The 13265-nt window shown below is 39.9% G+C and overlaps 1 protein-coding gene across 2 annotated transcripts; it reads right to left on the minus strand.

The window, feature by feature from the left end:
* Positions 1-485: 485 nt before the first annotated feature.
* LOC137947966 (indole-3-acetaldehyde oxidase-like) lies at positions 486-12930 on the minus strand. 2 transcript variants are annotated; one of them, XM_068793843.1, is made up of 9 exons: positions 11743-12930; positions 9543-11222; positions 9179-9438; positions 8907-9110; positions 8531-8749; positions 7323-8204; positions 2637-2735; positions 1615-1804; positions 486-912 (listed from the first exon to the last, which is right to left on the minus strand). In XM_068793843.1, exons 1-9 carry the CDS (start codon positions 11879-11881, stop codon positions 695-697), a joined length of 3891 nt encoding a protein of 1296 aa, XP_068649944.1. In that variant the 5' UTR covers positions 11882-12930; the 3' UTR covers positions 486-694. The 2 variants fall into 2 exon arrangements, with proteins under 2 accessions (XP_068649944.1, XP_068649943.1); XM_068793842.1 differs by having other exon boundaries at positions 7239-8204.
* Between the last annotated feature and the right edge of the window lie 335 nt (positions 12931-13265).

The raw sequence follows: 13265 nt of genomic DNA on the forward strand, positions 1-13265 counted from the left end.
AGAGTTTAAAAACAGGTAAATCTTCCATAACCTTGAATGAGTTTTTAAGTGTAGAATAATATTTTTCTTTTTTGTTACTAAAACACTATTATTTATCTTTCCTTTTGTTGAGAATAATCTTTTAGTAACTTTTTCATTTACTACTTTTTCATTGCCCATCTCAAATAATGGGGGTAGGGCTCCCTGCCCTCCCCCATTGAAGAAAATGCAAAGGTGAAAGGGGGAGGGATCCCTCACCTTCCCCTCTGTTGTGCCGATGACACGTCTTCCAATACACGTATGAATACTAAGTGTCCACAATTTTTTTAATAATGACATAATAGGGGTGAATGATTTGGTCCATTTCAATTTAAGCGATCATATAAAAAATATTATATCCTTATTGTAAAATTATTATGTGAATTTCACATAAGTGTTACGAAGTCTTACCATTGTCACATGAAAGGATGGTTAAATCCCCTTGTCAAACACATATGGAGGCTAGCTCTAAAATTGAAGGCAGTAAAAAAAAAAAAAAAAACAAAGGCCTTAATTCTTGTTCAAGGGTTTAATCAAGTTTGTGATTGGAAATCAGGCCAGAGGAACAACTCCAAAGGTAAAACCTTACACACCTAAAATTTTGTAATTTTCTTCATATTATCGCATATATGATCATTAAGCATTCTTGCATTATTTTCGGTTGTATATAGGAGTTTTATATAGGAGAGAGCAAGCTCGCTAAGTACCTCTCCACATTATCCAGTCCACAGAGCTCTTTCACGACAGGCATGGTAGCAGGGACATCCAGATAAAATCTTGAAGCTGTCCCATCTGTATCATTCGACGAAAAGAGCTCCTTCCGAGCCTCTCTAATGGCTTCTCTCGTTGCACAATGAACTGAGACTGCTAGAAGTAACGGTGGTTCTCCAGAAGCTGTAGAGGCAAGATCAAAAGAATAACTGACTGTAAGTCTATAATGGTAATGAATATGCTGGATCACAATTTTTTTATTGATGATAAGGTTTTTTAATTGAAACAATTTTATGATTCCAATGATAATATTCGTTGGAGCTCTGGTGCATTTCCACAAGCACACTGAAGAACCCACATTGTATTATACAAGTGAAATGGGTCAATGAAATTCTCATCATTTAAAAAAAAAAAACAAAAGATCATTAGACAAAACTGTATTCAGTAATAACAACAAGAACAATCAATAAAGCAGCCATTTAGAAACAAAGAACATGAATAAAGAGGGTGGCTAAATTTTGATTGATTTCAAAATTGAGATGAGTGATGATTAATCAACATAGCTTTATCCCTGCAAAACAATCACCTCGAGAAACAATAGGAAGACAAATAGGCAATGAACCAGAAATTTCTGAAGCAGCAAAACCATGAACATTGAAAAGAGCACCGATTTTTCAAGTGAAACATAATTGAACAAGAGAAAAACGAGCAAATGAAACTCTATAGCTTCTCCAAAGCTGTCAAACAGTATACTAAGACTTCCAATACCTCACATGATTGTGTACTTTAGGCTTGCGTTCCAGTTTCATACCACATTACTGAGACTTGCAAACCACGATAAATTATGGACGAAGAAGATTGTAGTAGTAGAAGGGAAGTGGGTACCTTTGGATGAGAGGACACGTTTCTGGTGATGCCCGGTGTTAAGTAACTCAACATTGAATTGTCTGGGGATGGTGTCAACTGTTGGGATTTTGTAGGTCCACGTCCCTTTAGAAACAACTAATCCCTCTGCGTTTGACAAATACTCTTCAAACATGAAAAAACCAAGTCCTTGCACAAAGGCACCTTCAACCTGTAAACATTTAATGTGTTCATGCCTGTTATGAAACGAGCAACTACAAAATATTATCCATGGGCTGGGACAACAAGTGGGGCCCACATATCAAGCCTGAATTGGGTCATTGTCACATTGATAGCTGTGTCAGACTGCATCAACAAAACCAAGGCCTCAACTTGACTCTCCATGAATGGTGCACGAATTCAGGAGAAACAGTTTTGAGGCCTGATCTAAAGGCCAAGTGATAGATCCCTGAGTGAAACCTAACCTCTCTACTAGAGAGAATCTTAAATAGTACAATCAGACTGCTTTTCATTCCTATATCATCATTTGTATTCAGTGTTTCAATAGAAACAGGCTCTTTCTTCTCAAACTTATTGGAAACAAGCTCATAGAAGTGGATCGGATGTTTCAGAATCCAATTGCATCAGCTGAGGAAGTTTGTATTGCTCAGTTCCTTAACAGAAAAATGGATCCTATCGGCAAGAAACCCAACTCTTGTGAACTTGTATGTATGCCTTAGGGTCCTAAACTGTGACAAGGACAACACACTTGTCTCTATGACTGAAGCCACGCTTGGCCACAGAATGCCAAGTTCCACACCAAACTATGCACATTCATATCTTCAATATGACCATGTGAACTACGTCAGGACCCATCTATAGATGTCGTAACTTAAACCAATCAAAGTAGCAAAGTACATACAATGACTTGAAAACTGAGAATTACATGGATTGCCATGCAGTTGTACACTAGTAAATAACTAACATTGTAATCAGGCAGGATATCCACAAGATACAGCAAAAGAAGAGCACTATAGCGGGTAAGTTAAATTTATCTTCCTTACCTGTCCCAAGTCAACTGCAGGGTTCAGGCTTTGCCCGCAGTCATATGTCATATCAGTTCGTAAAATTGTGGTAGCCCCTGTAAGAAGATCAATCTCCACCTTTGACGTCCACAAGTTTTAAAATAGTCAGTAGCTTTATTTAAGCATTCAATGAGCATAAGAGCAACTGTTATCTAAAACACGACAAAAAAAAAAAAAAAGGACTGAAAAATCCAGGCCTCTCGGCAACTAAAAGCATCTCTCATGACTTCTTAAAGGAGAAACTTGAAAACACAATCGCTCAATAACGAGCATATTGGAAGGGCACCCAGCCCATGTTCCAGAAAATCTATGAGCACGACATCATAGCAAGAAGCACGGGATTTTCTGTTATAGCGCTAGTTCCCAAAAGTGAAAGAGCTTCATCACCATCCAGTTTTAGGCCCATTAGCCTGGTTTCCAGCCCTTAGAATTGCTGGCCAGAGTGCCAGAACAAGATTAGGAGGTGCACTTTCCTATGCCATCAGCGAAAACCAGGCCACTTTCCTTAAGAAGAAACAAATTCTACACTTGGTGACAACTTATATGAACTGATTGATCAGCAATGAGTGATATTGAAACTAGAGTTTGGAAAAGGCTTTTAACAAGGTAAATTGAAGATTCCTAGACCATGGACTAGAAAATGGGCTTTAAACAGAGGGGGAACGGGGATTCAAAGCTGTATAAGGCCAACATCGTGATCATCAATGAGGGCTAAAGGTTATCTGAGAAGCACCAGGGGGTGAGACGGGGTGATCCCCAGTCTCCATTGCTGCTCAATGTAATAGGTGAAGCTTTACTAGCCTAGTTTGATGTTGGTCAGAACCTAGACTGGGTCAACGGTTTTTGCCCCAATGACTCACAGTTCAGACTCCCTGTACAGCAATTTGCCAATGACACAATAACACCTTGCAAAGGCCAAGCAGAGCAAATAGTGCAGATAAAGATCATTTTGTCAATATTTGAGGTGAACATAGGCCAGAAAGTGCAAATCGGGCATCTCTGGAATTCATCTAAAAGCAGAAAGAACCAGCACACTGGCCAAGATTCTAGATTATCATCCTAAGCCTCCCCTCAACTTACGTGGGACTGCCTCTCTTCGCGGGTAGGTACTTGAAGCAACTTCAAAGCTCTTTTGTAGAGAGACTTGAAAATCATCTGCAGCTGGGAAGGGGTAGCTCCTATCCCTTGAGGGACGAGCTAAATTGAACAAATCCACACTCGCTGGTCTGCCTAATTACTACTTATTTCATCTGCCCTGCTCAACAAGTATGGTAGCAAAATTGGAGGCTATTCAACATAAATTCCTCTGGTGGGGCACTTGTGACATATTCAAATATTCTTGGGTAAAGTAGGGATAAGTCTGATAGAGGAAAAAGCGCTATGGGGCAAGGCACTTAGTGCCTAAAACCAATAAATTCAATTACAAAATGGTTGTGAAGGTTTGCGACTGAAAAGATGGCCTTAAGGAGGACAACACTAGCACTCAAATATTAAGCCAATGTAAATATCTGCTTGCCAGGGAAATCCAACCGAAGTAGAGCTTCAAGGGTTAGAAAAGCTATGTTGAAAGATAAACAACCCTTTCAAAACAAAGTTAGATTCCATGTAAGGGAAGGATCAGATGTGAAATTCTGGGAGGATACATCGGCAAGAGATGAACCTTTAAAGCAAGCCTTCCCTCTACTCTACAGACTGGTAATTGAGCTGGATATAACAGTAAAAGCATCTAACTGTGAAGAAGGGCATAAAATATCCTGGAACTTTAATTTCAGAAGGCACCCAAACAAAGAAAATAAGATGGAAGACCTTGAGCGGCAGCTCTCCATTCTGAACAGATTATACATCAGCAATCAAGGCTCGGATGAGGCAATCTGATGCTCAACTACCTCAGGTGTGTTCAATCCAGCTTCTTACTACAGTCAAATAAGTCTTTGCCAGCCCACAGAAAGAGATAAAGCAGCAAGTTGCTCTTGGAAGCTTGTGGGCCCTCAGAAGGTCCTATACTTTTTGTCTGGACAGCAGCATGTGGAAAGGCTCTTACATGTCATGAACTCAGTAAGTGAGGGAAAGTAATCCTACATAGCTTATTTAAGCTATTTGGGGAGGAGGAAACTCTAAATCACCTCCATATGCGCTGTCCCTTCAGTCACACAGTATGAGGAGACATTGTAAGAAAGTTTGGAATGGTATTAGCTTTTCCTGAAGAGTTGTCAAGTTTCCTGCTCCACAGTCTGGCTTGGTCCCTTCCTAGATTTGGGATAATCCTGTGGAGGACAGTAGTGGTAGCAGTGGTGTGGAACATTTGGTTTGAACATAGCGACAGAACATTCTCATTATCCAAATGCTTAGTGGGTTTGGTCATTGGCAAATCAATCCATGCTGCACTTTCATGGGCATCAGCTTTTCAACGCATCCCCTCTATTCCCAGCTCCATAATATGAAAGCATTAGAGGAATTATAATGCCAGAGAGACTACCCTCCAAGACTGGTCTGCAGGCAGCAACCATCCACAGGACAAGTCAAACTGAACTTTGATGGCTCCTCCACTGGGAATTCCAATCCAGCGGGTTTAGGGGGATGTGTTAAAGATCATGAGGGCACTTCCTTACTGGTGTACTCTGTGCCAGCAGGGCAATGTGATTCTACTGAAGCTGAATTCCAGGCACTTTACAATGGGCTGAGATTGTTTGCTCAGAATTTCTCATGCCCACTCATAGTCGAGGGGTATACAATTAATGTCATCAAATGGACCTCAAAGGAACTCACTCTCCCATGAAGACATGGTCCTCTCTTTGATGAAATAGCAGATCTAACTATAGGAAAACAGAGAGTTTGTATGAATGTTGTAAGAGAAGTAAACTCCTTATCACACAAGCTCGCAAAGGATGGTGTTTCCTGTTGTCAACTTGCCCTGGGGAATTTACTCCAATTGTAACTTGGGGTCTTCCCTTTTGTATGATGTTATTTGTCTAGCTTCTCATCAATAAAAGCTCTCACAATTTTCCAAAGAAAATTAATTGTAAAGAAAGACATAGTGGACTAGCAATACTTATTTAGTAGACAAAATTAAATTTATTTGTCATCCATACCAGTACTGGACAAAATTATGTAACTTGGTTACCACTGGAGGTTACCAAGATAATATAAGATTATGTAATCTGCCAACTGTCTCTCCTTGAAAACTCTTTCATATCAAGTGCTGGGGAAGACTTGCCAATCTGGCGGCCTTGCTCCTGTGGAGCATTCTGGTTGCTTCATATTACAGTCATTTCACAGCTCATACCCCTTCCAACACTGCCCTGGAAGCTAGTAAGCTTGTAGGACCAAAAAGAGTCCGGCAATTTATATGGACAACGGTGCATGGTAAAATTCATACTAGCCATGAGCTAGCAAGAAGAGGCTAAGTTATCATAAATATATGGGGAAGAATCAGAGATAGCTGACCACTTATAGTGTAACTTCAGTAACTCAGCTGTTTGTGTACCAACTCCTTCGCCCAGCTAATAAATCAGTGTAATATCTGGCCCTTACATAAATTTGCCAAAGCTCTTTGGAGAGCAGCAATATCTGAAACCCCTTAGAATCTTTGCTTGGAAAGCAAGAAAAGAACTTTCAATTACTCGGCCAGCTCCATAGGGTTGGTAATAGAGAAGTTGTTTCATAGTACCCTCCCTTGAGGGAGTTATTAGAGACTATGTATGCACTATTCTCCTAACTTTTCTGGCTCTATTAGCACTAATGATTCTGTTGAAGCTGTTGGGCATCAATCCAAGGTTTAAAGCTATATTAGCAGAAAATTCTCAGCCCCATTCTAATAGATGGTGACTTAGCCATAGTAATAATCGGCTGGATGAAGGAAAGTTCCCCTCCTCTATGGCTAAGTGGATACATATTTGATGAACTAAACTCATATTCCAATCAAGCTGTCATCAAAATTAACTACAACAAGTCCGAGGACAAGAAGAGAAGTGAAGAAATGCAGAAGAGGCATACGGAGTTGTTCTTTCTTCAGATATTATCTTCTCTCGAAGGAGATGACAATCAATCTCAATATGTCATGTTCATTCGTGACGAAGTGAATTACTATCAATATATACAACAAGTTGAATATAACATCTGAATTTGTTTTTTTGAGTCGTGGCCCTTATCTGAATATAACATCTGTTGTCAGCAGCAAAAAACACAACATGGCATTATTATTGAAAATGGAGAGGTTGAAGTTGTCTAGGTAAGGGAAATGCAGACTCCAATGTATAAAACAGATCACTCTATGAACTTTGAATCATGATTCATACAAGAGTACACATATGTAGGATAAACACCAAATAACCTTTGCTGCACAGATACAAGAAAGCATTCTATAGAATAACAAAAAAAAAAAAAGATGTGGGCGAGGATTATTCCATATGACATTCATCAAGGATGCATTTTCCTGATCAGGTAGAGTTGCCTATGAAATATGAAAGGGAAGAAATAAGTCAAGGAAGAAATAAGGTAAGGTTAAGTTCAAAACATAAAAGAAACCATAATAGTAAAGATGATGATAATGATAATGGTAAAATAAAATAACAACACCATCACCTGACAAATTAATGCATCCCAAGAAAGTACACTCATTTGTTCTTGCAGCCTTTCCTTAAGAGGCATTAGTCTATCAACCAATACCTTGCATGAAGTCCTGACCGCTTCACACGTAGATTCTGATGTGGTACTCCCAGCCGTGAGACCTCCTTGCACCAAACTCAAAGTGTCTGCCTGAACAACCCTCACCCTCCCCAAAAGGTCTTGATTTCTATCTTCCCATAGCTGCCCCAGAGCAAAAGCTGTCATCTGCTTCACTTTTGTCCATAGCCCTTGTCCGAGTTCAATACCACCAACTTCAACTACTATTGACCCATCATTAAGAATACTAACTCTCCCTGGAGTTGCTTGCATTGAAACTTCGTACACGACGGGCACACAAGAAATTCCTCTTTTCTTCCACTTGCTGCAAGAATTGAACTGTTTGGTTGCTAAGATCCTCGGGTGAAATCTTGAAGTTACAGCTAACTTATCCAAAACCATGGGTAAAGTATACTCTGCTGCCTCTCCAGCACTACCTTCATAAAACATCTGAAGGCTTTCAAAGGTATGAAGGTTCTTATTCCTAATGGAATCAGTGTCCAATGATAGGCTAGATGCCACATGCTCAATAATGCAATCTGCAATATAAGATCCTTGTAAGTCCCCTGGACCGCGCATGGCAGACTTGTTAGGAAGATTTGTTTTGCAGATTTTAATATCAAAAGAAAGAGCGCCCCAATTGTATTTTTTTAATGCACCAATTATGGCTGAAGGCATTACTGGGCTATAATCTACAAAAGATCCTGCATTAATTAGAATATCAACATGCAGGGCAGTGATCTTTCCATCAGATCTAAATCCAACATTATAGTTTATTTTCATGGGGTGCCGCCCTCCGGCCATAATCATATCAGTCTGGCGGTCAAGGTATGTCCTAACTGGTCTCTGAAGCTTGTATGCAGCAAGTGCACATGCAGTGGCAACCTGTCAAGTCATATATATAACTAAGTATAAAATCTGACAAAACAAAGATGTTAATGCAGGATGCATGAGCAAGACAGCATTTATTAATGTAAACATGGCATCCTCAACCCCGAGAAGCAATGTAACAATAATACATGGCCCACAAAGAAACAAAAAATGCAACAATATAAGGCCTAACGAATAAGTAGTTCAGCACCAGAGATGCTTTTCTTGGCGAGGCTGTCCGCAATAGCATTGACAAAATTTGCAGCTTTCTCCTCTAACCATGGGTAAGTGTTGTATTTATTTTAACAAAAAGGAAAAGGAGCAGATAAGCAGAGACTCACAGTTATCGCTCTCGTGGCTTTTCCACCAAAACCTCCCCCAACCCTCCTTGTAATTACACGCACGTTGTTGTAAGGAATGCCAAGGCATGTCGCAACTACACTTTGAGTAATCTCAGGACTCTGAGTTGAACTGTACACAACCATACAATTTTCTTCATCTGGTATAGCCAGAGCAGTTTGTGTCTCCATGTAGAAATAGTACTGTGACCCAAGTTTGATCTGAACTCTCCAAATGACAGGACATCAAGTTTAGAGAATCAAATAGAGAAATGTTCTTCTTTCATTTCTGTCTTTTTGAGCAGAGAAATTATAGGTTATATCCTTGTATCCAATCTCAAAAAATGGAATCATTTTTCTAATAGATAAGTTCAAGTACCTCTGAGAGAATCCTGTGTTTTGCTTCTTCCATTCCTTTTGAGAAATCACCTACAGGTTTGAGGCTCAAAGATGGGGTTTCAAAGAAGCTGGACCTTTCAACTGCGTCTTCCACTGTGAGAATGGGTGGCCCAAGGTCCCCTTTGTCATAATTTACTATTGCTTGACTAGCAGCCATATTGGCATATCTCTGTGTTTCTGCAATCTAAACCAGTCATTTAGTAAGCCTCAATTAGAGATGTGGGAGGAGAAGAGAGAGTCAATGAGAGATACCACAAAACCAATTGGCTGGCCAGCATGTAGAGTATGATCATCAGCAAAAAGAGCTTCACTGCCATATGCAGTTCTGGAGCCAATATTAGCCCCCAATTCTGGAATATCTTTAGAAGATATAACAGTAACAAAATTTTTGGACACTGAAGTAGGCTTGAACTCAATACCCACTACCCGGGCCAAAGGTCGGGTGCTGCAAATGAATGCTCCATGAAGACAACCTTTTGGAGAAGGAATGTCATCCACATAAACAGCTTCACCTAGATTTGGAAATGGTAGATAAGCATAAATAGAAAACAGATAGTACAGAAAAGATCAAAACCATGGTATTCCCAAATATTCTTAATGAAAGTAAGAGAAATACCAGAAGCCTGAATCTCAGCTCCCACTTTCTTAGTCGGTTCACCTACTGGAAGATACTCTGTGCTGATTTCCACCACTTGCTTTGATGATAATAATGAAGCAGGTTCCACAAAAAAACCATTATTGGAAGTTTGATCCATCAGTTCATTGAAAATGCCATTATGACCTCCATTTGGTCCTCCATTATCAGCAAGACTACTAGATGTATTTATCTGTGATTGCTTCAAGAAGGGGCAAAGAAAAGAAAACAGAAAGCCAACAGCTAAGCTCATCCTGTAACCAGGACTAGGTGTACCCTCTTCAGGAATGACTGTAGCTTTAAGTAATCTAATTCCCTCAAGCAAAACATCTGCAGTGGCATGCTTCCCTATTAGAAATTCTTCAACTTTTCTTGCTCTAGCTGCATGTTTAGTTCCATAAGCCCCAAACACCAATCTCAAGTTCTGTAAAATATGATCCCCTGATGTACCGCATCTAGAGATCTGAGCTAAAAATGCTGCATTAAGATAAGCCAATGCATTTCCTAGTGGTCGAGGAGCCGCTCTATAGGTCTCAAACAGTAATGACTCACCTTCTGATGATGAATTTCCTAGAACTTCTAAACTGGGGATATAGATGCTTAAGAGTAGAGCTTTGGAATCTAAGGAAGGCCCATTCAAGAATTCCTCTAGTGTATGACTCACTTTTTCCACGCCTGTATAGATAGTTACAGATGAACCAGATGCCAGAAGAATAGTGGCGATATCTGATGGAAATTTATCCCTTTGAGCCAAAATTAAATTCCCTCCTAAGCTTGCACTATTTCGGACAAATTCTGATGCAACCTTACTCATGTGATCGGCAATTTTTTTGAAAATGGTATCCTGTCCTTCCTTCAACACTCTAATCAACTTAGATATTGTGATCCCAGCACCAACTTCAACTCCAGAGCCATCTCTTCTAATCATAAGCAGCTCGGGTATTTGTCTGAGATCTATATACACATCATAAATATCTTGTTCGTGGTATACACCAGAGCTTGTGTTACCAACAAACAATTTCACCTTAAAACCATTTTCATTTTGTGTTTCAAGCAGGCTGTAAAGTTCTTTAAGACTAGTAGGACTAAACCATTTGACAGAGGTACCTGATTCAGCATTCTTAGAATCACAATATCCGATTTCGTTCTTTAAAAAGTCAGGGAATGTGGAGACAGCATTGGGACTATATAGTGGTAATTTATATACATCTGGTATCTGATCCTTTCTCCAGAAAGAATTTAAACCCAAATCCTCCATATCAACATCATGGGCAAAACTCTTACAAGCATCAAGAATGGGTCTATAACCTGTGCACCGACAGAGATTTCCTGAAACTGCGCTCTCAGCTTCGAATGCTTTAATGTTGGAAAATCCAGCAGGTGGATCTGGCCGATGGGTTTTGTCAGAGTTAACAAGTTTTGAAAAGAGAGACATACACATTCCAGGAGTGCAGAATCCGCATTGAGAGGCATGGAAGCCTGAAAATCTTTCATGAATTGAATGGAACCCATCTTTACTGTTTCCAAGTCCCTCAGCCGTTGTGATCGAACAGCCATTGATGCTTATAAGTAGAGTGAGGCAGGAACTTATACTGAAATTTTCAACTTGATCAAGTACAGGATCATACTTCGACAGAAGAACAACACAAGCTCCACAACCACCTGAATTACAAGGACAATATCAACAAGCTTGAATAAAAAATACTAATAAAAACAGTGAAGACAGGATCATCGAGATTCAAAAGAAACATTTTGTAAAAACCACCAGCTCCTCGAGCCCATTTGGTTTTCCATCCAAGCAATAAAAGCCAAGCAAAATTTAAAATTAGTTACTTAAAAACCACCAAATAACCCACTTGACAGTGTATGGAACAGAAACCAACGAACCATGTAAAATAGAACAAGCTAAAGACTCTGGGTAGTCAATTAGTGATCGTACTAACAGAAGATACAACAGGATGGACATAGCATTTGAGCAAACTGGGGAAGATACTGCGCATACCAAACTACAAAGCAATATTCAGTAAGTACCGAAGGAAAAAAGAGTAAGAAACCAGTGGCTACCATTTCGATCACCCTCATTTACACACACAAACAACTGACTAAGCAAAACAGATAAAACAAAGATATCACAAACGAACAATCAAAATACCACGTATGAAAAGAAAAAAAGCTGCAATACCTTCCCCACATCCAAGTTTGGCTCCTTTATAACGGGTTTCAGTCCTTAGAAACTCCAGCAAAGTAGTAGATGGATCGAAGTCCTCGAGCTCGAATCGTTCCCCATTAACAGCAAAGACCAGTTTTTCTCTCTTCTCCATGGAAGAAATTCGAAACCAAAAGTCCCACCTTGCTGTTCTTGAGAAACCGAGGAATGAACACCACCCGGAGGCGTGATATGTATACCCAGTCCATGCTTACCAAAATAATAGACTTTCCTGCGTCCAATTCAATGACCCAGATGTGATTTGACAATTTTTCTTTAAAATTTGCTGTCTCTCTTTTGCCTCTTTCCGTTTTCTTTAATTCTTCGACCACTCAGAATTCAGAAGAAGCTGATCGCTGCTGGCACCCGTTTCATCGCAGCTGAATCAGCGGATATTTCGCAATGGGCACTCCCCAAATGCGCTGCTCGAAGTCACCAATGTCCCGATTAACTGAACGTTAAATTGTCCAGGCTCTGAAACAAGTTCTCCTTGGCTGTTACTGGGTTCAACATTAAATTGTCCAGGTAAGAAAACATGTGCTCGTTGGCCGTTACATGGTTCAGCAAAGACCAGTTTTTGGTCTCTTCTCTATGGAAGAAACTCGAAAAAATAAAGTTCCAGCTTTCTGTCCACGAGAAACCAAGAGATGGCAGCCAAATGGAAATCATATCCATAGCTTACCCACAGATTACCCTGTTTCTCCCTGTTTCCCTCAGATTACCCTGTTTTGGTGAAAAACCAGGACGTAACTCGACAATTTTTCTATAATGGTGATGTGCTCTTTCTCTGATCCCCTTTTGTTTTCTTCCCATCTTTAATTCTTCGCGACACAGAATTCAAAAGAAGCCATCATATCCACTGATGAGTGCGCTTCATCGCAGCTGCCGCCGAGGTGGTGCATGGTTCAGCAAAGACCAGTTTTTCGTCTCTTCTCTATGGAAGAAACTCGAAAAAATAAAGTTCCAGCTTTCTGTCCACGAGAAACCAAGAGATGGCAGCCAAATGGAAATCATATCCATAGCTTACTCACAGATTACCCTGTTTCTCCCTGTTTCCGTCAGATTACCCTGTTTTGGTAAAAAACCAGGACGTAACTCGACAATTTTTCTATAATGGTGATGTGCTCTTTCTCTGATCCCCTTTTGTTTTCTTCCCATCTTTAATTCTTCGCGACACAGAATTCAGAAGAAGCCATCATATTCACCGATGACTGCGCGTCATCGCAGCCGCCGCCGAGGACGTGGTGCAAAGTCTCACCTCAAAGGTGTTTGATGGAACACGCAATTATGAAGATCTAAGAAATTGTATAAGAAGCAGCTGAATTTTTTATGTGAAACAACATTGTCAAAACCAGAACTGATTGGACTGGATTAAATCAGAAATGGATTTTTTTTTAGTTAAAAACTGGATTTACCTAAAAATCAAACCTGTTAAATCGGGTGTAATTCAATAGACTTTGTATTACTAGATTTTGGTAAAGGCTAATAAAATATAAAAT

Source organism: Aristolochia californica, unplaced genomic scaffold (assembly GCF_029961685.1).
Source record: "Aristolochia californica isolate CCGP_79_NKW_82.1479 unplaced genomic scaffold, dmAriCali1.0.hap1 SCAF_13, whole genome shotgun sequence".
In the NCBI taxonomy this organism is placed as follows: Eukaryota; Viridiplantae; Streptophyta; class Magnoliopsida; order Piperales; family Aristolochiaceae; genus Aristolochia; species Aristolochia californica.